Source organism: Epinephelus fuscoguttatus, linkage group LG24 (genome assembly GCF_011397635.1).
Source record: "Epinephelus fuscoguttatus linkage group LG24, E.fuscoguttatus.final_Chr_v1".
NCBI lineage: Eukaryota > Metazoa > Chordata > Actinopteri > Perciformes > Serranidae > Epinephelus > Epinephelus fuscoguttatus.
Genome location: NC_064775.1, coordinates 16,442,302 through 16,467,531, shown reverse-complemented (window position 1 = coordinate 16,467,531; position 25,230 = coordinate 16,442,302). Strand labels below are relative to the sequence as shown.

General features: G+C 43.3%; 1 protein-coding gene across 18 annotated transcripts in view; it reads left to right on the top strand.

Moving 5' to 3' along the window:
- Nucleotides 1-25,230, top strand: part of LOC125884723 (protein unc-80 homolog) — a 48,726-nt gene that overhangs the window by 13,757 nt on the left and 9,739 nt on the right. For 7 of the 18 annotated variants that reach the window (XM_049569848.1, XM_049569843.1, XM_049569839.1 and 4 more), the window contains exons 16-51: nucleotides 1,082-1,132; nucleotides 1,612-1,760; nucleotides 4,471-4,634; nucleotides 5,397-5,495; nucleotides 5,732-5,940; nucleotides 7,757-7,863; nucleotides 8,123-8,276; nucleotides 9,289-9,461; nucleotides 9,587-9,799; nucleotides 9,893-10,028; nucleotides 10,308-10,441; nucleotides 10,665-10,842; nucleotides 10,920-11,159; nucleotides 11,244-11,341; nucleotides 11,450-11,653; nucleotides 11,737-11,844; nucleotides 13,558-13,696; nucleotides 15,536-15,717; nucleotides 15,925-16,056; nucleotides 18,495-18,681; nucleotides 18,827-18,958; nucleotides 19,068-19,211; nucleotides 19,560-19,660; nucleotides 19,817-19,903; nucleotides 19,994-20,177; nucleotides 22,375-22,469; nucleotides 22,584-22,673; nucleotides 22,832-22,933; nucleotides 23,027-23,207; nucleotides 23,314-23,579; nucleotides 23,702-23,836; nucleotides 23,971-24,109; nucleotides 24,232-24,328; nucleotides 24,429-24,599; nucleotides 24,762-24,854; nucleotides 24,959-25,177. In XM_049569848.1, the coding sequence (XP_049425805.1) occupies nucleotides 1,082-1,132; nucleotides 1,612-1,760; nucleotides 4,471-4,634; nucleotides 5,397-5,495; nucleotides 5,732-5,940; nucleotides 7,757-7,863; nucleotides 8,123-8,276; nucleotides 9,289-9,461; nucleotides 9,587-9,799; nucleotides 9,893-10,028; nucleotides 10,308-10,441; nucleotides 10,665-10,842; nucleotides 10,920-11,159; nucleotides 11,244-11,341; nucleotides 11,450-11,653; nucleotides 11,737-11,844; nucleotides 13,558-13,696; nucleotides 15,536-15,717; nucleotides 15,925-16,056; nucleotides 18,495-18,681; nucleotides 18,827-18,958; nucleotides 19,068-19,211; nucleotides 19,560-19,660; nucleotides 19,817-19,903; nucleotides 19,994-20,177; nucleotides 22,375-22,469; nucleotides 22,584-22,673; nucleotides 22,832-22,933; nucleotides 23,027-23,207; nucleotides 23,314-23,579; nucleotides 23,702-23,836; nucleotides 23,971-24,109; nucleotides 24,232-24,328; nucleotides 24,429-24,599; nucleotides 24,762-24,854; nucleotides 24,959-25,177 (5,293 nt within the window). The remainder of the gene's footprint in view (nucleotides 1-1,081; nucleotides 1,133-1,611; nucleotides 1,761-4,470; nucleotides 4,635-5,396; nucleotides 5,496-5,731; nucleotides 5,941-7,756; nucleotides 7,864-8,122; nucleotides 8,277-9,288; nucleotides 9,462-9,586; nucleotides 9,800-9,892; nucleotides 10,029-10,307; nucleotides 10,442-10,664; nucleotides 10,843-10,919; nucleotides 11,160-11,243; nucleotides 11,342-11,449; nucleotides 11,654-11,736; nucleotides 11,845-13,557; nucleotides 13,697-15,535; nucleotides 15,718-15,924; nucleotides 16,057-18,494; nucleotides 18,682-18,826; nucleotides 18,959-19,067; nucleotides 19,212-19,559; nucleotides 19,661-19,816; nucleotides 19,904-19,993; nucleotides 20,178-22,374; nucleotides 22,470-22,583; nucleotides 22,674-22,831; nucleotides 22,934-23,026; nucleotides 23,208-23,313; nucleotides 23,580-23,701; nucleotides 23,837-23,970; nucleotides 24,110-24,231; nucleotides 24,329-24,428; nucleotides 24,600-24,761; nucleotides 24,855-24,958; nucleotides 25,178-25,230) is intronic. The other 11 variants (XM_049569853.1, XM_049569850.1, XM_049569842.1 and 8 more) reach the window with 10 other exon arrangements.

Sequence of the window (25,230 nt, the reverse complement as noted above, 5' to 3'; positions counted from 1 at the left end):
TGAAGTACCCTATATGGTTAGCACCTTTATTTCTAAGAGTGCAGCAGCTCTGTGAGGCTGAACACAAAAGTCAGCATGCTCACAGATACAGTGCTCACATGTGTATCACAAGGTATCATGTTAGCTAACACGCTAACAAAACCGACTAATATAGTAAACATCCTAACATTATACCATAACATCATTGTGTTAGCATGCTGACTTTTGCGTCTGCCTTGAAGTATTGGAAAAATTAAAAATTTCACCTGCTGATAAAAAGTTTGCTCTCCAAAGTTGTGAAAGTTTATCAGTTTTTAAATATATTTATCATTTAAGTAACTAGTCATTTCAGCACGACTGTGTAGATGTTTACACACAAACAAACTCTGTTATGTTTATTATACAAGTATATTCATTCAAATCTATATCACACTCAAAGGTCTAATATGGATGCTACATTACAGAGTATGAAATAAAAACTTAAACCAATTAAACACATTGACAAAGCTGAATTGTACTGCCGCTGTCTCACCCCACACTTCGACTTTGCATTCCAGCGCTATCACTGTTTATATATATGTTATTTCCCTTCCTCCTTCCACTTGTCTCTGCTTGTCTGCGTCCCTTTTTGTCGTCCTGCTCCTGCTTCCATCTTCCCTCTTTTTCTTCATCCACTTCAATGAGCTGAATCCTGCCTTCCTTACTCACTCATCCATTCTGTACACTTGCCAATCCAAAGCTTTGCCCATTACATCTGTGCTCAATCAGTGGCTTTATTGCTGAGCATTGAGACGCATTGTACATGCCAATTCAGTTTTGCACTGAAATTTGAAAATGCAATCAGCACAATCATAGCATACAAAATACTGTGCAATTGGCAAGTTACTGAACCGATGAGTGTTTTAATTCTCAAAGTGAACGGGGCACCTTCTTTAGTTTTTTGGTGTGTGTGTGTGTTGTTCTTGCGTGTGGCAATCTGTGTGTGTGCGTCTTGAGTTCACCTCCACAAGGAGGTGGGGTGCCACGTCCTTTTTGACGCCCCGTACATGTCTGTGCTGGCCTGATGTCAATCAACTTGTGCCCCGCCTCTTTTCTCTTGCAGAGTACGGCAGTGCAGGTGAGAGGTCCAGGAGGGCGAAAAAAAGAAACATCGGTAGATACACATGATCAATAATCAATAACAGTCAATAATTATAGCAATAAGATGAACATACTCACCTGATCAGACCCTTCCCTAGGCACCGCTTCCATTGCTGCACCCTTCACTCTCTCCGAAAGTGACAAAACTCGCCTGCAACAAAATTAAGACTTGTATGATTAAATCTGGCATTTGTAATTTGCATAGATAATAAGTTTAACTGGACCAAAAGAATAAGCCCCATGCTCTATGGTTTTATAGCAGGCCTTAGTCACTTGCATGTATTCCTTATCCCCAACCCAGAATCCTTTTCAGTTTGCTTCTCCCCCATATGCTTTATGGACCCTTTTCCTTTGCCCCCCCCCTCCCCTCCCTCTTGTACGGGCTCACTGTTTTATACTCAAGCTGGTCAGCTGTCAATAATCTGCTCCCATCGCTGACTAAACCACCCCCTGTGTGATCCGTGGTCTATCCCGCCTCCCTCTTGCTTCCAGACAAGGCGGGATTCGGGAACAACTTCACCACAGGGGACAACAAGTCCGTGGCACAGAATATGGAGGCGGTGGTGGTGGGCTGCATGTTCAAGTCTCTCATCACCCGCTGCGCCTCAACCACACACGAGCTGCACAGTCCCGAGAACCTGGTGAGTGGTGTGCGAAAATCATCTGTCCATCTGTCCTCTCTGTGTTTTCATTATCAGTCTCTGTGGCTCTCCTTTGATTCACTCTGTGCCTCACGTATCAGTTGTACTCCCACTAGATTCAGACGCTCATATTTCCACTTGCAGGATGTTGTAGTTGAATTATTAATGGCTCATTTTGTACTGAGCCTAAAGACGAGCAATCGCTCATGCCGCCTTTTTTAATGCCTTGTCATACATGATAAATTGGACATGATGGGTACTTAATCTCACTCTGTGAATAAAGACATTACAGGGAGCCTTATATTCCTCTCCATATTTGCTGTCATATTTATAGTGTTACTATGTCAAATGTTCATATTAAGCATGGACAAAGTTTTAAATATTGAGGTGGACATATGTAAAAGTAATCCCTGTGAGCAAAAACTTCAGGCCTTAGACTGTTCTCAATACTCCCTTAAGTTTTTATCTACTTTCAAGACAAGCTGATGTGGCCATCTGCTTCATGCATGTTACTGCAGGTGTTGCATACACTGCTACATGTAGCTACATGCTAACGTCAGGGAAACATGTAATCTTGGTTGTCGATGTTGTTAATTTCTCTTTGATTTCAGATCATGTCGAGTTGTAAACATCTTGGTTTAGAAGCTTTAATGGGTGATTTTTCATGGTAGAAAGTGCCATCATATTCCATTACAGTCATTCCCCAAATGCAATGACGGTGCAGACACACAAATATGCAGAAGTCCAGGAAATGACAATCAACCAGAGCAGACTGGGCTATTTCTGGAGGTTCTACAGGTATATTTAGTCAGACAGTATAAGAAAAATAGTGTTTTTGAACATCTAAGCATGGAGACATGTTCTGGTTGAAACCCAAAATAATAAGTATGAACCTGAAAATGAGCATATGAGGTCCCCTTTCACTTGAGCTGCTCTCAGTTCTTTGCTAGAACAGATATTTTTCACAAATTAAGAATAAAATTAATTTGAAATGGCACAAACTGAACCCTCTAATAACAGACCTCAAGCAGACACCATACTGTGTATTTGTCCCCAAACTGATGCCAGCACCATCTTCTTGTTTTTAACATGCAGTGTGTTGCCAGAGTGCTCAAAGATCCTTTGAGTAGCTGGCAGTTTCTCTGTTAGGCACTCTTACTGTTCACAGAATAATAATAACTTGCCTTTTGTGTCTCACATGATGGGCACTGACTGTTTTCGAGTACAGCACGCTTCAAACACAGAGCCAAGTCAAAGTGCTTTACACAACAACATCTAAAACACAGTGGAGAGGAGAATATAATACAAAATAATAGGTATAAAGTTTCAGAGCCATTTTAATGCAGCAATGATACATTTAAAGGTTCTGTATGTAACTTCTGCACATGAGCCAAAACAGTGACAAACACGAAAGTGAACCTGATTGACTAAGGCTAAGGCTGGTTAATCTTAATTGAGGTTAAGTTAGCTTGTTGGCTGCTGAGCTACCTGTAACTTAGCTGCAGTGCATGGATCTGGTGTAGTTGCTTTGTAACATTAACTGAGTAATTTGCAAACAGGCCCTGGGAATCTGGTTGAATTAACTGATGTTGTCCACTTAAGACAGTTTTTTGCTACATTAGCTAGCGAGTAATTAATCCGTATTAGGAAAGAAGCTAACATTGGATAACAGTAGCCAGCTAAAGTCACAATATCACTATATTTCACACATCAGTGTTTCTGCTGGGATATTTTTAAGTGCTGGGGCCTCTGAATGTATGATATGAGGCACTGAATTTAATTAATTTACTGTTTAACAGACCACAAATTAAACAAGAATAAGCAAATGTTAGCAATGAATGTTACTTTGTTCAGAGGAGAGTGGATGACAGTTCCAATGATGGCCCTTCAGTAAGCTGCTGTAGCAGCTCAAATTCAGCTGCGCAAACCCCAGCTCTAAGTTAGTGTCAGTCTCCGAGCCTCAGCTGCAAATTGTATATAACAGAAACACAGCAACGTCATATCCTTTGGATTTCCCAGACAATTTGTCGTGAGTCCATAGAAATCAGTCCAGAGACTGTTAGAGGCATCCGAGGAAGTCGGGGAACATCTCAATTTTTGAGTTACATTACAATCCATACACACATTGGCAATATAAAGCACTAATACATGTAAGAAGCTACATACAGAACCTTTAATAAAGCAAATAAAACATCAATAGGGAGAGTCTTGATTTTTGTCTTATCCTGAGTTGCGTAGATCATTGGAACCTACACTCTTCCATAATTGTGGAAAAAAATCTTAGTTTACTTTTTGTTGATAATAAATATATTGTAGGTTTAGATTTTTCTATATGCAAGTGTATGTGGATCACTCCTCTAAGAGGACTTGTGGTACTAAGAAAGCCTCAAGGCTGGCATGACTGGTTGTACGTTGGCGGGAGATGACACACTTTGCAAAGCAGGCTTTATTATGGCACAGGATCAGAGGCCACCCACTCACAAGCTGGAGCTGTTGTCCAGCATGCTCATATACATCACTCATTTATGCATGCATGTGCAAACATACACACTGTTTGATGCTGGCTGCACAGTAATATCAGCCTGATTTTATATCCTAGCAGGAGATTCTTTTTTTGTTGTTATCCTCCTCTGACACACTTTCTAGTTCACACGCCATTCCACTCCCACATCCCTCTCTCTCACTTGTTTGCCACCCTCCTCCTTCCCAGGGACTGTACTGTGACATCCGCCAGCTGGTGCAGTTCATTAAGGAGGCCCATGGGAACGTGTTCCGCAGGGTGGCACTGAGTGCGCTCCTGGACAGCGCTGAGAAGGTCACCACCACCAAGAAACCTGATGAGAAGGAAGAGACCAAACAGCCCGGACCCAGGAGGTACTGGCCAGTCAGTGGCCAGAAATGGTCTCAATGACATCCTATTAAGTTAAATCCACTAAAAATGTCTTGTAATGATCATGTGTCAGTTACTGTTGAAGTGTCCTTGAGAACAGACCATAAACACCCCTTCCCTTAAGTGGTAACAAAATATTTCTCATCCAATCACACTGATTGGTTTCACAAGGTCTTTCTCCTTTTCTGACAACTCAGAGCTACGCTTCTCATCACTGCTGGATGTTTTTATTTTCTTATGTTTTTTTTCTGTCCTGTCTGCATCTGTTCTTCTTGCTTGAGTGACTGATTTGATGTTGTTACTTTCAAAATGATGTGGACAGCAGTATACGGGGCAGCCCTGCCAGGAGTCTTTGCCTCATCATGTGACCATCAAACTAGAAATGGAAGTTACATGAGGGCATAAATATTTTGGACATGCAACAAAAACAAATGTATTTTAAAAGTATATAAAATTAATTGTATAGTTATAGGTAATGCAGTAGGATTTTGTTCATCCATATGTCGATGGATGAGCAATAAGTTTGCTCAGTTTCCAAACATCTAAAGCTTCAGTGACATTCCCATCAGTTCCCATCAGAGAAAAATCATTGAAACTGTGCTAAACTTATTTTCCATCAATCAAAAACCTTAATGGAAGAATCACATGGAGAGGCTTTGCTGCATCTCTAGAGTTCGGTCTGCGTCTGCATCAGGTGGCCTGAGCGCTTTGTCTGTGTGTTGGGGTGTGTGTGTGTGTGTGTGCAGGTCAGAGGCGGGTGTGTCCGGGGAGAAGGGTCAGGTGTCCAGTGCTGCAGATGAGTGTCGCAGCTACATCTCCAGTAGACCCCCCCAGACCCCCGAACAGTGAGTGTCCACCTCACAGCATCTCCATATAGCACCATCTAGTATGTCGAGCCCAGCTGTCATGTGTCTGCTCAAAATAGGAAACAGGTTTTAAACTCTTCCTGTTGTACCCTCCCCCCCTCCAATAACAAACAGGTCACAGAACTAATTTACATCAAAAGAGCTACAAATTTGTGTAAGCTGAAGTTTTTAACCTTCAAATCCGACCTTCCTTCACTCCCTCTCTGTGCCTCCAGTGAAGAACAGATGCCGGGTGCTCTGCTGGGCAGGAAGGACTTTTGGAGGAAGATGTTCAAGTCGCAGAGTGCCGCCAGTGACACCAGCAGCCAGTCAGAGCAGGACACCTCGGAGTGCACCACTGCACATTCTGGCACCACCACTGACCGGCGCTCCCGTTCCAGATCCAGACGAATTTCACTACGCAAGAAACTGAAGCTGCCAATAGGTAAGAGCTGGTATCAGGCAACAAGTCTTTTGATAGTAAAGGTTGAAGGGTTACTTTACAGAGGAGGCCTGGGTCAGGACTGTAATCAGAAACATTACTTTATTTTGGGTGGGCCATATCTGGGCTTGGGGACAAAATGTCAATAACAGAGGACCTATTATGCTCATTTTCAGGTTCATACTTCTATTCTGGGTTCCCATGAGAACATGTTTACATGCTTTAGTGGTCCAGAAATACTTTATTTACCTCATACTGTCTGTGCTGGATTACCGGTGCCCACTCTCTGTCAGAAACACTCCATTTTAGTGCCTGTCTCTTTAAGCCCACCAAATAGGCACAGTCTGATCAGTCAGTGTTTTTGGATCTTCCACACCTGCACACTCACTGCACCATCATTGCGGCTGGGGCATGACTATAGCCTCACTTTACACTGTGAAAAATCCGCAATTAAATCTTTTAAACACAACCAGTAATGTTGCAGCAGGAATGTGACCTAAAGTTGCGGAGAAATTAACGACCCAAGATTACAGGTTTCACAGATGTTAGCATGTAGCTACAGGTAGCAAAGTACTCACTATTTTTTTATATATATATATATCATGTCTGGTAACTGTATTTCCATGACCATACCTCACTGTATTTCCTACCCCAGCTATCACCTTGAAATTCATGATGTGTTTTGTTTGTCTAACATTGGAACAATGCCCACCGCGAGGCCAAGTCACTTCATCTCTTTGGTCTGTTTTGTGTTCCTTTGTGTGCTGTAGCATGCCGTGGGACTGTTCGCCTACCACTCACTCTCTCTGTCTTACGTATGTGAATGTGGAACCATTGCCATACAGTATTTGCTTCATGTCTGTTTGTGTTGGTCATCTCTTCCAAAGTGTACGGTGTTACAGGCCTGGGTCAAATTGTATTTGCAAATTGCTTCAGATGGATGGAGCGTATAGACTTTACTCTGGCATATATGTCTCTATGAAGGCAAAACGGTTACAGCCAACTGCACAGCTAAGCTGAAGCAGAAAGGCTGGGGTTATATCAAGTGAAAGCTAGCAGGTGATACAGTCATGGTTTGACTTAGCTAAAGCTAAAAATGGATTTACTGATTTTTAAAAGCTTTTATCAGTAACTGGAATGTTCTGATACATCAGTAAACCACCATTTTTTGAATGACACATGAAGAAAAAACAGAACAAAACTCCAGCTAAAGCTAATTTATGGTAGCTTTGCAGAGTTGTAGTACCTGCTGTATCAGCTTTTGACTGATAAAATTTTATGCAGTTTTGTGTAGTTAGTCAGCAACCTTTTATGTACATATGTAAATGTGTTAAAACGCAGATTAATCTTAAAAAATATTGACATTAGATGTATAACAGCAGCAAATCAAAATAAAGTATTACATTTCAATATGTTACGCAGGTTGTCAGCCAGCCTGTAAACATATTTCTCAGCTTATGTTGTTTCTGCTGTCTCCTCTGTGACAATATACTGTTAAAATCTATTTGCAAATACCATTCGACCGGGGTCTTTTGTTTAAGTCGTCTTATGAAATGATGACAAAAGTTCGTTTTGCACCCTTTTTCTATCATTTTTGAATGAACGTCAGCCTGTGAATTTTTGTGACTTAAAACACTCTGAATTTATGTCACTGTACAATAACAATGAGGGAATGCTCTGTCTGTTTCTACCTCTACTTACCCTTGTGTGTGTGCATGCTTAATTGCCTCCATAACCCAGTGTGTACAGTACATTAACTTTCCTTGTTCTGCAGTGTTGGTTGATCAGGTAAATGTTTTTTATTATCTTGTGTCTCCAGGCAACTGGCTGAAGCGCTCCTCTCTTTCCGGACTGACTGATGGTGTTGAGGACCTGCTGGATATCAGCTCAGTGGATCGACTCTCCTTCATACGTCAGAGCTCAAAGGTCAGGGCGGGCTGACAGCTACAGTACCATAACACTGTTTGTCCAGTGAGTGCGCTGGTCAACACTGAGTAGTGGCAGCCAGAATCAGCAAATCTACAATGAGCTACAACAGAGCGTAAAAGAAAGTAAATCCAGCTTTAAATATGGAAGACATAGATGTACAGACCTTGCAGTGGCTGTCTGCAAGAAAATGTATAAATTGCCAACTGGTTTGGCCTCTGCCTGTCTGTCTGAGCATGTATGCATTTATGCATCTCAGGTGAAGTTCACCAGTGCAGTGAAGCTGTCAGAAGGTGGCGCCGTGGGGCCGGAGTTCGCCAGGGACGAGGAGGAGAATTTCTTCAAGCGGCTCGGTAAATGGAGGTCTGGCAGGAGGAATCCATCCAAGCTTCACCACACAGAAGAGAAAGATGGTAGACCTCCCCCACCCCGGGGTGCCCCCTTGCCCACCCACTCCCCATCGTCCTGTGTCTATTCCTCTCTCTCTTTCTGTCCCTGCCTCTGTTTGTCCGTGTGGTGTCGTGTCTTGTCTCGCAAGTCGTGGTCTGTCCTCTTCTGCCAGTTCTCTCGTCCACCATTCTCCATGTCAGCTCGGTCAAATAGCTGCCTGCTACACTCTGTTAGCCTGAATGTGTTTCAACCCATCAGTGTCCAGTTTGTAAAAATACACTTTATTTTCAGTCTGATTGGCTCAACTGTGTTTTATACGACCAACTCTACATTCCCTTCTTTCCAACCATGCACGTCCCGTTCTCTTCAACAATGAACCCCCTCCTCTTTCTTTCACTTACTGGTAGAAAGAGAGGAAAGGAGGTGTGTGGGAAAAACTCATATATATGAAACCATCTTTCTACAGTAGAACGTATCTCTGTGCTTTGTCAAGCATGACGCTGTCAGTGCTCTCTTCGTCTCTTCTGTGGTGATGTCTGGTGGTATTTTCCAATGCCTGAGTTTCAGTGAAGTGATAAAAACAGAATGGTCCACATACAGCTTTCCTGTGTACAGCTGTGATTACACTTGTCATTTCAATGTGATTTAACAGATCTTATTATCAAAAATATATTGCATTAGAAGCCTGATAATAGCTTCTGCATTCTTACACTACTCTTTACATAATCATTTTTATTGTGTCGCTTAGATGATGAATTGAAAATCCAAGTGTAACCACTGGCGATGGCTGTGTGTCCATCTCTCACTCAGCTTCATTTGTCGGTGGCTCTTCAGTGCTTTCTGTTAAATGTCCTGGATGGTGATGTTGCTTCATGCAATGTCGATATTTAATCTTCAGTGCAGTCTTTACAAACAATTACACCCAAATATGCTTGTTTTCACAAGAATTCTCTTCACTTGTCCTGTTATACTCTCCTCTTTTCCTTTCTTCTCTTCTCCTCTTCTCTCTTGTTCTATATTCATACCTTCCTTCAGGACCCCACGGTTTTCAGGAGCGTCTTGCAGCCAGTCAGGAGGCCATGAAGAATAAGAATGTGGTGAATTTGGGCGCTATTCGACAGGGCATGAAACGCTTCCAGTTCCTGCTGAACTGCTGTGAGCCGGGAACCATACCGGACGCATCCATCCTTGCTGCTGCTCTGGACCTGGTATGTTTTAGAAGACACTCCTTGTATTTTTTTCACATGATGCATCAGTGTAAGCATGTCACCTTGGGCTGCCATCAATAAAAAATGATGGTAACATCCTTAATTCTGCTTTCTGGCTCTTCCAGGAAGCTCCAGTCGTGGCACGGGCTTCCCTCTTCCTTGAATGTGCCCGTTTTGTCCATCGCTGTAACCGCGGCAATTGGCCAGAGTGGATGAAGGGCCACCACGTAAATATCACCAAGAGAGGCCTGTCCAGGGGCCGGTCACCTATCGTGGGCAACAAAAGGAACCAGAAACTCCAGTGGAACGCTGCCAAACATTTCTGCCAGTGGGGAGATGTAAGTCAAAGATTTCTGGCTGTTAATTAAGCGGAGTAACAATTTTTAATATGGCTTCAACAAAGTGTTTCTTTTTGTGTTTTATCTGCTCAGGCAATCGGCACAAGGCTCAGTGAGCTCTGTCACTCTGACAGCGAGAGCCCTGCAAACATCCTGGGTTACATTTTTGATGAAGAGACCAAACGAAGAATGAGAAAAGAAGACGAGGAAGAGGACTATTTAGATGACAGTGAGTGAGAAGACCATTCAAAGGCTCACTTTTAATTGCCAGGATGCCAATGGCAACCTTTTTAAGAAAATAGCACCCAACTTTTGGCCATTTTAGAATATAAAAAAGTAAGTAAGTGACTTAGGTGAGCAAATTTGCGACCGACCACATGATTCGGTTAAAAGCTGTGAAAAAAGGCCGTAAGTGGACCTTAAGCTAAGTTTTTTTTATTTTATTTTTTTTAATTAAAAACCTTTGAAAGTTCTAACCACACTGTTTTATTTTGTCATCCCTTCCAAGACACAGTCAATCCTACAAAATGTGGCTGCCCCTTTGCTCTTAAGATGGCTGCCTGCCAGCTGCTGTTGGAAATCACCACTTTCCTGCGAGAGACCTTTCCCTGCTTACCACGCCCACGCACTGAGCCTCTCGTGGTTAGTAGTCAAATCTCCTGTGTCGAATATATATGCATTAAGTGTGTGTATTTTCTCTTTGATAATCATGAAAAACAGTCAGGAAATCTAAGGATTCTATGAGAGAGTTTGGTCATTATTATAAGAAATAAAAGAGTAAAATATGAACAGGAAATTTTGAATCCAAAACATGTGATAATAAATTTGTTGGAAACATTAATACCTGCTCACATGCTTGCTGTAGGATTTGGACAGCTGCCGCCTGCGTTTGGACCCGGATCTCGGCCGTCATCGCTATGAGAGGAAGATCAGCTTCGCGGGCATCCTTGATGATGAGGATGGACACGATTCGCTCAACAGCAGCAGCCATACGCTGAAGTCCGACACCACCTGCGATGAGAAGAAGCCCCAGGAAGTTCAAGGTGAGATCTGGTGTTGTCTAGACTCTGCCTTTTTGGTGTATTACTGCCCTGTGTGCTTATCGTGAAAAATAATTTAGATAATCTCGCTCCACTGCCGTCTCCTCCAGTGCCTATCCGTAAGATTCGCATCGGAGGCTCCCGGCTGCTTCAGATTAAAGGGGCTCGCAGTTTCCGTGTAAAGAAAGGAGGCTCTCTGTCATCGATACGCCGGGCCGGGAGCCTCAAGAGCACCAAGATGTCGCGGCAGGACTCTGAGTCGGAGAACGAAGAAGGGCTGCTGTCACAAACACAAAGCAGGGACACTGTTACTGACATAGGTAAGACATGGATGAAAAACTACATTTCCCTCTGTTGTAAGAGATACATTTTAAACATGTGCATATTCTTGTTCCCTGTTGCAGGCAGTCCCTTTAGCACCAGTGAGCCCAGCATAGAACCAGAGGGCCAGGGCTCAGGAGGAGCAGAGGACAACTACCACCGTAATATGTCCTGGCTCCATGTATGGCCCTTTAATATATGTGGAAGTGTTTTTGTGTATACAGTGTCGGCGTGCTCCCTCCTACACACTGACTCCCCCTCCCCTCTCCTCTCCTTTCTCTCGGCACAGATCATGATCCTGCTGTGCAACCAGCAGAGTTTCATCTGTACCCATATAGATTTTTGCCACCCACGCTGCTACCAGCACCACAGCCGCTCTTGTGCCCGTCTGGTCCGCGCCATCAAGCTTGTGTATGGTGAGACGGTGGACAGCCTGAGAGAAGACAGTGCCTCCTCAGGTCACATCGGGTCACGGGCCAAGAAGAGTAAAGAGGTGGGTTTCAAAAGCTATCTGTTTATCTAGTTTTAAACTTCTGTTGTTTTTGTGGTGGTTTATGAAAATTTCTGTGCCTTCAGTGTTCAGACAAGTCTTGCCTGAGGACCCCGTCCATGAAGAGACGACCTACTGACTCCAACACAGAAGGGAAGAAGGATACTGGCATGCTCAAGTATATCCGCAACCAGGTGGAGTAGTTTTAAAAGTTAATTTCAGATTAAGTCTTTTTTTTTTCCTTCTATTTTTGTTGTTGTTTTTCATTTTTGTTATGTTTTGGGTTTGTTTGTTTTTTTTGTTTTTACCTTTTTCAATTAAATTTTTGTTTTTTTATTATTTGTATTTTTTTTTTCCTTTTTTACTTTTTTCAATAAAAATTTTGTATTTTTACTTTTTGAATTGTTTTTATTTTTTTTTTTTAAACTTTTTCAGCTTTGTTTGTTTTGTTTTTTTACTTTTTTTGTTTTTCGGGGGGTGTATTTTTTGTGTGTTTGTTTATTTTGTTTTTTGTGTGTTTTTTTTTACTATTTTCTTGCAGCTGTTTTTTTTTACTTTGTGGTTTTCTTTTCATAATACATCACAAATGCTTCTGTAATTGCTGTACATTTGATAAATAACTTAAAACTGGGAACTTATCAATTAAAGGGCCAGTGTGTAATATTTGGCATGGTTTATTGTCAAATCTGAATCTGAATATTCTACCCAGTAATATGTTTATGCAAGTGTATAATTGCTATAAAATAAAATTCGTTTGGTTTTCGTAGCCTTATAATTATGCTTTTATATATATATATATATATATATATATATGTATATGTATATATATACATATATATATATATATATGTATATATACATACATACATATAGCAAGGGCCTTGCTTTAGAGAGGTCGCCATCTTGCGCTACCATGTATGTAAGGCAGCCCGAGCGGACAATCAAGCCAGCCAGAGAACGCGTTTTGCGTGTATAAATAAACCAACGAAGACAGCGGAAGGAAGGAAGAAGGAGGAGGAAACAGCAGAGAGTGTTAGTAGTTCGTCAATAGAGAGTAGTGAAAAGTTTTTTTAGTTATAAAGTTTGCAAATGGACCACACTTACCACGCAACAGGAGAGAATGAACCCGAACCGTCACCTGTGAGGAAAAGAAGACGCAACTTCACTCCTTGTGATGCACTCTCTGCGGTGCTATTCCTCCTGGTGATATATCTCCCCAATGATGGTAGCACCAAATCCCATTCTGTGCAGCAAAATGGGAGCGGAGGATTCAGCCTCTCTTCTCGCCCACTCAGCATCCAAGTTCCTCATCTGTATGCTCCGGCTCAAACAGGTATGGCTCTGGATCTGTGTCCGCTACAAGAAACTCTTCAAAATCGCGTTCAAAGTCGTCCATTGCAGCTACTATAGTCCGGAGATATTGCTAGGCTAAATAAACAGCTGAGCTCTGTTTACAGGCTACGCTGTCAGTCAGTGTGCGGGCTGGTGGAGCAGAGAAGGGAGGGGGTACCCGCTAGGTACTGGAGTTTTTGGAGTGCTCAAATAAACGGGCCTTTTTCCCGAAAGCTACTCTGTCTCCTGCTGGCGAGGTATCCATTACAATATCGTAACATGGTTTAGATTTCTAAATAAACATTTACCTCGTCACTAGATAGACCTACTCCTGAAAAACTTGTGTCTGCGCAAGGCTTTTTGTCCCTACGAGGCCACTGTCATTTACCCGACAGGAGGGGTGAGCGAGTGAGCCCTGCAATCTAGAATTTGACCACTGATGTCACTGTTTTCAACCCATTTTACACACTGGCCCTATAAGTCAGAAGGGAAAATTAAAAGACTTGAAAACAAAAACAAAATTACTGTCCATACCTAATCTGCTGTTTATCAGGTTTTTTTCCTGTGTTTCTCAGGTGATGAGCCTGTCTCCAGCTCCGCTTTCACTGCTCATCAAGGCAGCTCCCATCTTGACTGATGACATGTACGGAGACATTCAGCCCGCAGCCTGGGAGCTCTTGCTCAGCGTGGATGAACATATGGCAGCTGCTGCTGGTGAGTCAGCTGTGTATCGGTAATCTGTGGGTCTCGTCTATAGGCTGTGGTGCCCTTCAGAGTTTATATACGTATGTACATGATTTAAGATCATGAAAGGATGAAATACTTTATTTATTCACTGAACTAAAGTGAGCTTTACTCACATAGTGTGTAAAACATTTTGACCTAGATATTCTAATGCTCTATATTCTAACAGTTGCCATATCCTTTACTTTATGTCAACCACTTTTTACCTCCCAATTTCCTGCCTCTTTTCTGTGTCCTCTCTCCTCACTCAATCAATCAATCAATCAATCAATCAATTTTATTTATAAAGCCCAATATCACAAATCACAATTTGCCTCACAGGGCTTTACAGCATACGACATCCCTCTGTCCTTAAGACCCTCACAGTGGATAAGGAAAAACTCCCCAAAAAAACCCCTCTTCCAGGACGGACAGACGTGCAATAGATGTCGTACAGAACAGATCAGCATAATAAATTAACAGTAATCCATATGACACAGAGAGAGAGAGAGAGAGAGAGAGAGAGATGCAGGTAATGACAGTAGCTTACAACAACATTAATGAAAGTAATAATATTATAGTTATAGTTCTGGTTACTGCAGTACAATATGTTGAAAGTATGTATTAATACCTGGCAGTATACATGTGTGACAATAATCATATGTGTATAATAACAGAAGAAGTATGACTAATGACTAATGATGGCAGCAGCAGCAGGAGGCATCTGGCGGGACCACGGCAGCAGCACAACCACACACGTCACGCTGTCCAGGCACCGCTGTGATATGAGTTAATCTGAGAGACAGTGGAGCACAAAGGCTCCGGAGAAGAAGCCGAGTTAGTGACATCCAGAATGGCCGGGTTAGCTAGATGCAGTAATAGGATACGAGAGAGAGAGAGAGAGAGAGAGAGAGAGAGAGAGAGAGAAGGAGAGAAGGGGCCCGGTGTATTATAGAGGGGTCCTCCGGCAGACTAGGCCTAAGTCAGCCTAACTAAGGGCTGGTACAGGACAAGCCTGAGCCAGCCCTAACTATAAGCTTTATCAAAGAGGAAAGTCTTAAGTCTAGTCTTAAATGTGGAGACGGTGTCTGCCTCCCGGACCGTAACAGGAAGATGATTCCACAGGAGAGGAGCATGATAGCTGAAGGCTCTGGCTCCTGATCTACTTTTGGAGACTTTAGGGACCACGAGTAACCCTGCGTTCTCAGAGCGCAGTGTTCTGGTGGGATAATATGGTACTATGAGCTCTCTAAGATATGACAGAGCTTGACCATTTAGAGCTTTATAAGTTAACAGTAGGATTTTAAATTCAATTCTGGATTTTACAGGGAGCCAGTGCAGAGAAGCTAAAACAGGAGAGATATGATTGCGTTTATTAGTTCCTGTTGGTACACGTGCTGCTGCATTCTGAATTAGCTGGAGAGTTTTTAAGGACTTACTAGAGCTACCTGATAATAGAGAGTTACAGTAATCCAGCCTTGAGGTAACAAAAGCGTGGACCAATTTTTCTGCATCTTTTCGGGTCAGGATAGGCCTAATTTTCGCAATATTACGCAGATGAAAAAATGCAGTCCGTGAGGTTTGCTTTAAATGAGAATTAAAAGACAAATCTTGATCAAATATTACTCCGAGGTTTCTTACGGTAGTGGCAGGGGCCAGAGCAATGCCATCTAGAGAAACTATGTCATCAGATAAAGAGTCTCTGAGTTGTTTGGGGCCAAGAACAATAACTTCAGTTTTGTCTGAATTTAACATCATAACTCCATTTTGCTTTTTTATTTCTTCCTCTCCTCATTCCTCCCCCCTCCACCCTTTCTGAATCCCCTCCAGGTGCCATGTTCCTGTTGTGTGCGGTAAAGGTCCCAGACGCAGTGACCGAAATGATGATGGCGGAGTTCCAGCACCAGGAGGCCTGCCAACGCATCAACTCCATCCTGAAGTTTTACACACTGTGGCGTTTTCGCTACCAGGTGTGGCCTCGCATGGAGGAAGGAGCCCAGCAGATCTTTAAGGTACAGAATAACAATGTTGTCATGTTTAAACTTACCCTCAGAGTCAAAGTTGTCCACTTTGTAACCTCAAAAGGTTGTTCATAAAGGTTAATAATTTATTATGCAACATTTTGCTGTTGTAGGGACAAATATATCATTCAGAACGTACCGTCTCACAAAGCTAGGCTACATTGACCCATGTTGTATGATATTCCTCTTTTGTTTTAGATCCCACCACCCAGCATCAACTTCACCCTGCCATCTCCTATACTGGGCATGCCCTGTGTGCCCATATTCGACCCCCCCTGGGTGCCCCAGAACACAGGCAGCGTCCAGGATCCAATCAATGAAGACCAGTCTGTAAGTCTGAGCCCCTGTATAGCCCCCCAGTATATTTACCACCATAAGTTTGTAACAGACACTTCGCTATAACATTTATTTTTACTAGTAGTATTAATGTATGCACATACTTTTGAGTCACTGTAATATGCAGTAAATACATTATATGTTAGTCATATTGGCTTAAAATGCACCAGTGGATGTGACATCACAGACTGACCTGGGTTGGGTCATCAAGTTGCCTTACATTCAGTGTAAATTAAAGCATCTGTTCACCTAAAAAAAAAAAAAATACATGTTTTATCACTTACCTATTGTGGTATCTAGCCATGCGTTGGGGACACTCTGCCTGGAGGCACATATTGCTGTTTTATTTAGCTATGGAGTTGGCACAGCTCTAGAGTTAGGAATGTTGGTCTGGCTCCTCTCCTTTGGTCGGGACTAAAATATATCAACAGCTATTCAATGGATTGCCGTGAAATTTTGGGCAGACATTCATGATCTCCAGAAGATGAATCTAACTGATTTTGGTGATCCTCTGACTTTTGCTGCAGTGCCACCATAAGGTTTACACTGATAAAAAAAAAGTGTCTCCACAAATGGTTTATGGCCAAATCCCTGTAAAATTAAGAACTTACCCAGCAACATGGTAAGCATTGTGCTTGCTCAACATATGCACCTTGTCAGTGTGACAGCAATGATGTCAGAATTTAAGTCAAAGCACCTCGGTGTGTAAGTGCAACCTCACAGGGCCATTAGCGTGACTGTGGACTATGGTCTGCTGTCAATCTTTGGGCCTAATTATGGTTGCTAAAATGTTAATAAGTAGTTGGGGCAACAGTTTGTTCAGATAGGTTTTGCAGCTTGCAGAGAGGGACGTTGAAAGTGTGCTGACGTTAGTTCAATCCAAACCATGTATGCTACTACGTGTTGTCATCGCTATTACAGAGGGCCTGCCTTTCACTTAATTCAATCAGACATTGGGGTGAAACGCCAGTGACGTTGGGCAGTTTCTGCTCTGAGTTTGAGTTTTTTAAAGTCCAGGCATTCAAGGCGCATAGAGTGGAAATTGCGAGGCTCTCAACAATGCAAAAGCAGCGACCAACTGCTAAAACGCACACTGTCTGATGGAGGCTAATCTCAAAATGTTGTCACACTAAAACAGATCTATCAGTATGATTAGATACAACTAGGGGTAAGTGATATTTTTTTCAGAATTCTGGTGAACTGACTCTTAAACTCCCATAACCTGTAAAAAAAAAAAAAACATGGCAGTTTTTAACAGCGGGTGTCTTATTTTGACATTTATTCTAGATTGAGTGCTGCGTAACCCTCACAATGTACCACAAGCAGATACACTGCACTTTAGACTGCTTTAAAGTACATCTGTTATTGCTATGCCAGTGTAATGTGGTCAACTGCACCAAGAAATCTGCTAATTCAAGAAAAGCATATATAACACATTTAAAGTCATTTAACACAGTAAAAACAGATTTCTTGGTGTTTCCTTTTACTTTCTTGTCTTTTTTGTTAAAAAGCATGATTATCAAAATATGTTTAATAGATTTTGATGACGACCTGCGAGCACCTGTTATATAATTTATCTATCGACTGTCTTTGTTTTTAGTACTCCACATTAATTCAGTCAGTCCATACCATAGTAAGTTGGTATTTCTGTCCGGATGTTTGTACTGATGCATCTTGTTACTTCAGATCATTAATGACAGGAGAGAAAACTCTCTCCATTAAACATTTTTAGCTCACTGGGAGCTGTAGGTTTCCATCATGGAAGCTGGGGCAGTTTCATGGGTCATTTCAGATAGTTGCATCTTGATTAATGATACGCACCACACTAATAAAGTGTTGTAGCATTTGCTCTGATTGTAAAAAAAAAAAAAAAAGAAAAGAAAAAATAACAGCATGCATCGGACATTCAGACATGTTGTGTGTGTTGTGCTGTTGATGCATGGTCATTGGATGAGAATGACTTTGCTGTGGATGTTTTTCATACCATGCTATACTATTTGGATATGTACGTGTATGAGCACTCGTGCGAATGCTGTGAGGCATTTACTGTACACAAGATACAGTAAATTCTCCAAATTCCAGTATGAATTCATTTTTTCTTGCCAAAAATTTGTCACGATTGAAATCCTTTCTATTCAATACTTCAACAGTGTTCTCCATGATGCTCGCGATAGCATTAGAGCATGAGATTAATGTGCTGGAAGAGAGTTACTGTATTAATGTGTTGTCCGGTCATTTTACATTACAAAATGCTCCACAGATGTAAACGTGAGCCTAGAGTAGCTGTGCACACGTCCCTGAGAGATTTGAACTGTCAATTTTTTTTATTAATTTGTGCACTCCCTCATTCTGAACCTTCTGTATGTCTGCACTCGCTGTTCTTTCTCTGTGCTGTTTGATCCAACGCCACCCTGCATGCCACCCCTTTGCAGAAATCCTTCTCGGCACGGGCGGTGTCACGCTCCCACCAGCGAGCCGAGCACATCCTGAAGAACCTGCAGCAGGAAGAAGAGAAGCGGCGTCTGGGTCGCGAGGCCAGCATCATCACAGCCATCCCCGTCGCTCAGGAGGCGTGCTACGAACCGACGTGCAGCCCCCCGCCTGAGCAGGAGGAAGAAGGTGGGGCTACCAGGCACACAAGCACATAGCATACAGAAATACAAAAGTCTGATGGGAATAAGGAAGCTGCTGACAGCTCTGTACCCTGATAGCATGTTGTTTCTCCTGTATCTGCACTGGTCATGTTGGGCATTGATCCCGCCAGCAGAAGAAGTGGTGAACCTGGCATCACGCCGTCTGTCTGTCAGCCCATCCTGCGCCTCCAGTAACTCCCACAGGAACTACTCCTTCCGTCGGGGTTCTGTGTGGTCTGTCCGCTCATTGGCCAGTGCTGAAGGTATGAAAACAAAATATCCATGACCACAAAAGCCTTTATTACACAACTTTTAGCAGTCTTTCTGTTTTTTAAATAAACCTTGAGCTATCATCTTTAACATGTTTTGTAGATGAAGAGAACACAACAGAACACACTCCCACTCACCACATGTTGCAGCCACCCCAAGCTGTCTTCCCAGCGTGCATCTGTGCTGCAGTCCTACCGATAGTGCATCTTATGGAGGACGGGGAGGTTCGAGAGGATGGTGTTGCTGGTAGGTGTCATTGTACTAAAACAGTTTGCCAGGTGCCAGTTTTGGAGCTTAAAATAATTTCAAGACTCGAGGGCCTTCAGGAATAAAAAATAGCAAGTACCACCTACATAAAAATAAAAACAAATTACAGTTTATTAAATATTTTATTAGCACAGTATCAGTCCAAACATAAAAATACATGTATTGATAGATTCTCTTGCATTATGTCATCAATGCATTTGCCAAAATATGCATGTTTCTGATTTGTTTTTCATGTGTGGGACTCCTCCTGAAACATGAAGCCTGTGTATGGTATTTGATCACATACTGTATTTGCAAGTACAGATATTTCTTTCAATGTTTCTTCAGTGAGCGCTGTTGCCCAACAAATCCTGTGGAACTGCCTGATTGAAGATCCGGCCCTGGTTCTCCGCCACTTCCTGGAAAAACTAACAGTGAGCAACCGACAGGTGGGTGAACATCTGAAGAACAAACACAGCTTCAGTGGCTTCTCATAAACTTACATTTACACAGTCAATGAGGATACGTGCAGGAGCTTAAGGCTGAAAATGGGAAATAGGAAGTGTGACATGACTTTCATGACATTCTTTGTGTTGTTATTCCAGGATGAGCTCATGTACATGCTGAGGAAGCTCCTGCTCAACATTGGAGATCTGCCGGCCCAGACCTCTCATATCCTCTTCAACTATCTGGTGAAGCAATAATTCTTTACCTTTACATATAAACACTACTCTGTACTCTCTGTTAACCATTGTCGTCTCAACGGAATCTCCCCCTCCTAGGTGGGACTGATCATGTATTTTGTGCGGACTCCGTGCGAGTGGGGAATGGACGCCATCTCGGCCACATTGACCTTCTTGTGGGAGGTCGTCGGCTATGTGGAGGGACTCTTCTTTAAAGACCTTAAGCAGACCATGAAGAAGGAGCAGTGCGAGGTCAAACTGCTGGTCACTGCATCCATGCCAGGTGAACTTACTCATACTTTGACCCATTTAAAGCAACCCTTACCTTTCTTGCATTTCACACAGCACTTAGAAAAAATTTGAACATCCACAACTCCCGCCTCCCTCCAAAGTCCCATCCTCCTCCTCCTGCAACTCCACCTCCCTCCAACGGCCTACTCCCCCCTCCTCCATTACATCCTCATTACATCTATGATAGACGTAGGCATTGTCATGGTAATGTTAGATACATGGAAGAGGAGGGCGAGTGTAACGTTACAAATGCAACCCCCGGAGTTTTAAAACTTAACCGGAGTCAGCGATGACTGATGGGTTTTAGAATAAGGTTACAGCGCTAACGTTAGATAGTAGCGTTAACGTTACTAGTAAGTGGAAACACACAAGGAAGATAACGTTAATGTTTCAGAGGCTATGCTACATTAGGCTAACGTTAGCCATTAGCAACTGGGTGCTGTGTTGTCATATATAACATTATGAACTGAACTGAACTTCTTTGTCATTTTTATGTGCAGCACAAAAAACGAACTGACATTTCGCATACCCCAAGCAAAAAGAAACAAAACATTTAAAAACAATTTGTGCAACATATAAGAAAGACACATCACAGTACACCACGGAGCTTACCAGATGAAGCAGCCTCCCTGTCTGCTCTGTGTAGCGTTAGCCTCCTGAGCTCAACACCGGCGTCTTATATGTTACCATTCATCCTGTGACAGTTTGACTTGATTTCCTTTCTTTTGAAATCTGTTTCGGGGTGCCAGCCAGGTTTCTCTCCTGGCATTTAAGATTAGCCAGTCAGTTTGTCTGTTTGTTTGAAAACGTCACACAAGGATGAACACTTGAAATGAACACCCTTACATTGAATGAATGTGAAAACCACAACACAAATAATTTTCAAACCTAATATTAATATATGTTTCAAACACCAGCAAAAATAAACAATTCTCAAAGTTCACCACACAAAGAACAAGCCAACACAAAATTCCTTGAGCAAAAAATAGTCACGTTTACCCCCCCCCACTTACTGACACCGTCAGTCCAGTCCGGTTTGGGGATACTCCAGTCTGGGTTTTGTGGCAAGGGTGACGTGGTTGCAGGATTGTGTGCAAGGAATCAGCTGTTTGGGAGATGTGTACGGGGAAATCCGGAGATCGCTGCGGCAGTAATGATGAGGATGATAAAGATGATGGCCCCGGCGGGTGAAGAACGAGGGTTTAAACGACCTCACTTTTAATATTACTCGCACTATGAGCTGTTTGCTCCGGCCGATCGTCATACCACATTTTCTCTGCCCGTCTCCTCCTGCTCCTCTCTCCTGCTGAACGAATGGCGAGTCAAAATCAGCTGTTCCAAAAGGAAATGAATGGGAGTGCTTGAATGGAAGCGGGAACCGGGAACAAATCTCTGCGCAGCTGGGTGTGTTCGGGGCGTGAACAGGTGACAAGGCAGATCAGTAAAAAAAAACAGCTGTCACAATCCATGTCTCAGTGAACACAAGGACACAACAGTCCCTCACTCCTCAGTTAGTGGATCTCCGTTGTCGGATGTAATCCATTTCGTGTCCAGCGAGCGGACGTTCGCCAGAAGGCTGCTGGGAACAGCTGGTTTGACGGGGTTAGCTGTTGGCATCGAGCTAACCCCTCCGCGCTCCCCTGCTCCTGCGTCCTGTCACAGCACTGCCAGCATCTTCCCTTCAGGACAGCTCCAGGCGAAACCATGGTTATCTCAGGTTACTAGTTTATATCCACAAGTGTCCCTGTTACTAGTTTATATCCACAAGCCTCCCTGTTTCTAGCATATTTGTGTCTCACAGACTCAGGGGTGGAGGGTGTGGGGGGATGTTATGCGAGCGGTTACGTTTGTCGGAGGCCTCCACGTGGGGAAGACAGACAGGACAGGAGAAACTCCGACCAATCATTGCATTCGGTCCGAATGCAATGATTGGTCGGAGTTTTCTTAGAACCATATGAGAATGGTATAATGATGAGTTTTCATCTCTGGTGGAATTCACTTACATTTTAGTGTGCCATCAGCTTATTAATAGCATTTTAACCTAAACAAAGAAAAGTGTAAAATTTCCAGAAAGGTAAGGGTTGCTTTAAGATCCCATTGAGACTCTGCATTTCATTTACAATAGATGCTGATGACCTAAAGAACATGTGAAATATATGTAAATATTTTCTTGTGTATTGCTGGTGCAGGAACCAAAACACTGGTGGTGCATGGGCAGCACGAATGTGACATCCCAACACAGCTTCCTGTCCATGAAGACACTCAGTTTGATGCCCTGCTCAAGGTAAGGACACCAGTGTTGGAGGAATCCTGAACTGGACTCTTAAAGCTGAATATTAATATAACTGGATTAAATTTATGGAAGATATTCATGATATCTTTTCTCTCCCTGAAACAGGAGTGCCTGGAATTCTTCAACATTCCCGAAGCCAGATCGGCACACTACTTCCTCATGGACAAACGATGGAACCTCATCCATTATAACAAGGTAGATACATTAGGTTTATGTTGGTATAGCTAAAGATAGAAGATAAATGTTGATATGTGATCTGTAGTGCATCTTGTTACACAACAGTGGCAGAGAAGGCAATATTTTAGCATTTCCTATCTATACGCCAATGTAATGTTGCGATCTACCTCCACTAGACATATGTGAGAGACATCTACCCCTTCCGGAGATCAGTCTCTCCCCAGCTCAACCTGGTGCACATGTTGCCTGAGAAAGGACAGGAGCTTATCCAGAAACAGGTATAGAGGATTTGTTTACCAGACAAGTAATATGGTCAGAGTGTCTACTTTTTCCTCACGCTGTCTCTTATTCCTTCTTTGTTCTTGTTCTAGGTGTTTTCCCGTAAACTAGAGGAAGTCGGTCGGGTTCTCTTCCTCATCTCCCTCACACAACACATGCCGGCCGTGCACAAGCAGTCCCACGTCTCCTTGCTGCAGGAGGACCTCCTTCGCCTGCCATCCTTCCCAAGAACCGCCATCGACGCCGAGTTCTCGCTGTTCAATGAGCCACAAGGTAAGGCAGACTCCAACTGTATCATTACACACTTGTGTAAAAATCATTCTAGTTTATATATGAAACTGGTTTTTTACTACCATCTCCTCCTTTCTAAATATCCCAGGTAAGGAGCTATTTGGATTGGACACCCTCCACAAGGTGTTGTGGATCAAGCTGCTGGAGGAAATGTTCCTGGGCATGCCCAGTGAGTACCCATGGGGTGACGAGATGATGCTGTTCCTCAACGTCTTCAACGGGGCTCTGCTGCTGCACCCAGAGGACAGCTCCCTCCTTAGGCAGTACACAGCCACTGCCATTAACACCGCTGTGCACTTCAACCACCTCTTCTCCCTGAGCGGTTACCAGTGGATCCTGCCAACCATGCTGCAGGTAGTCAACAGTGCAACAGTTTTTAAGACAAGAGTGCTTCCACTTGTTAAATCACCAACAATAGTCCAGGAAAGTGATTCCTTACTCCCTAAAAATGTGTCCTCTCTGTATTGTCATGACAGGTCTATGCAGACTATGAGAGCGACCCTTTATTGAGGCAGGGCATTGAGTTTTGCTGCCGGCAGTTCTACATCCTCCACCGCAAACCCTTTATCCTGCAGCTGTTTGCCAGTGTGGCTCCGTTGTTGGAATTCACAGTAAGTCCACTACATACTCAAATTAATTTACAGTCAATATTGATTTTGCTTTCTTATTACACACATGCCTTTTCTCTCTACTTTGCTGGATGCCTGACATTTTTTAATTGCTCTGTCTTCATCTCCCATCGCAGACCAGCACCAGCACCGGTCTGTCAAAAGGAGTTTCAGCTCAGTGTCTGTTTGACCTGCTGGTCTCTCTGGAGGGTGAGACCCAGGACGCCCTGGATGCTCTGGAGCTGGTTAAGGCTGAGAAACCTCTACGTTCTCTAGGTAAACTCTCACTTTCACACATGGTCCTAACATTAATGGAAAACTCCTTCTAATAGTGTTGTGTCACTTCGCTGTAGTTGGACAAACTAAACCAAATTGGTGGCTGTACTTTTCTGTTGCAGATTTTTGTTATGGTAATGAGGACTTGGCCTTTTCCATCAGTGAGGCCATCAAACTGTGTGTCACCGTGGTTGCCTATGCACCTGAATCTTTCAGGAGGTATGAAAACCTATCCAGGAGGTGTCAAGGATTCTTCCTCGCTTCTTGTATCTTCAGGTTTTCCACAGCAGTTGTTTTCTCTCTGCATGTATCTCTCCAGTCTACAGATGCTGATGGTGCTGGAGGCCTTGGTACCCTGCCACCTCCAGAAGCTGAAGAGCAACACAGTTACAATGGAGTCGGCCTCGGCTGCCAGGGATGAGATTGCAGCCATCGCTGCTCTGGCCACATCCCTGCAGGCCCTGCTGTACAGCTCAGAGAGCCTCACAAGGTCGGACTCTCCCCCATGCAACAAAGACAAAAACACAAGTCTGTGTTTTTGCAGCTGCTGGAATTGAAATCCTGTTGTTGTTGATTTTGTGTTGTGCATAAGGATTTAATGTCCTTTTAGCTGCTTATAATCTTCATAATTTTATCCACACCTCCTCCACAGGCCCATGACAGCCCCCCAGATGTCCCGCTGTGATCAGGGCCATAAAGGAGGCACTACAGCTAACCACGCCATGTCAGGAGGGGTCAACACCAGGTCAGGACTATAACATGATCAACATATCAGTCCCAGAATAGATAGCTAGAGTGCCGTTTTGGAGTCAGACAAGACTGAGGTCCTGTTTGTATGCACGTGCCCAGGGACAACCTCCACCTGTTGGAGGAAGGCCAGGGCATGCCAAGGGAGGAGCTGGATGAGCGCATCGCCAGAGAGGAGTTCCGCCGGCCCCGGGAGTCCCTGTTGAACATCTGCACCGAGTTTTATAAACACTGCGGGCCGCGACTCAAGATCCTGCAGAACGTTGCTGGCGAGCCACGGGTCACTGCGCTGGAGCTGCTGGACATCAAGTCCCACATGAGGTGATGAGATTTACGCATGACCAACTTCAAAGCATCTTACTGATAAATATTTG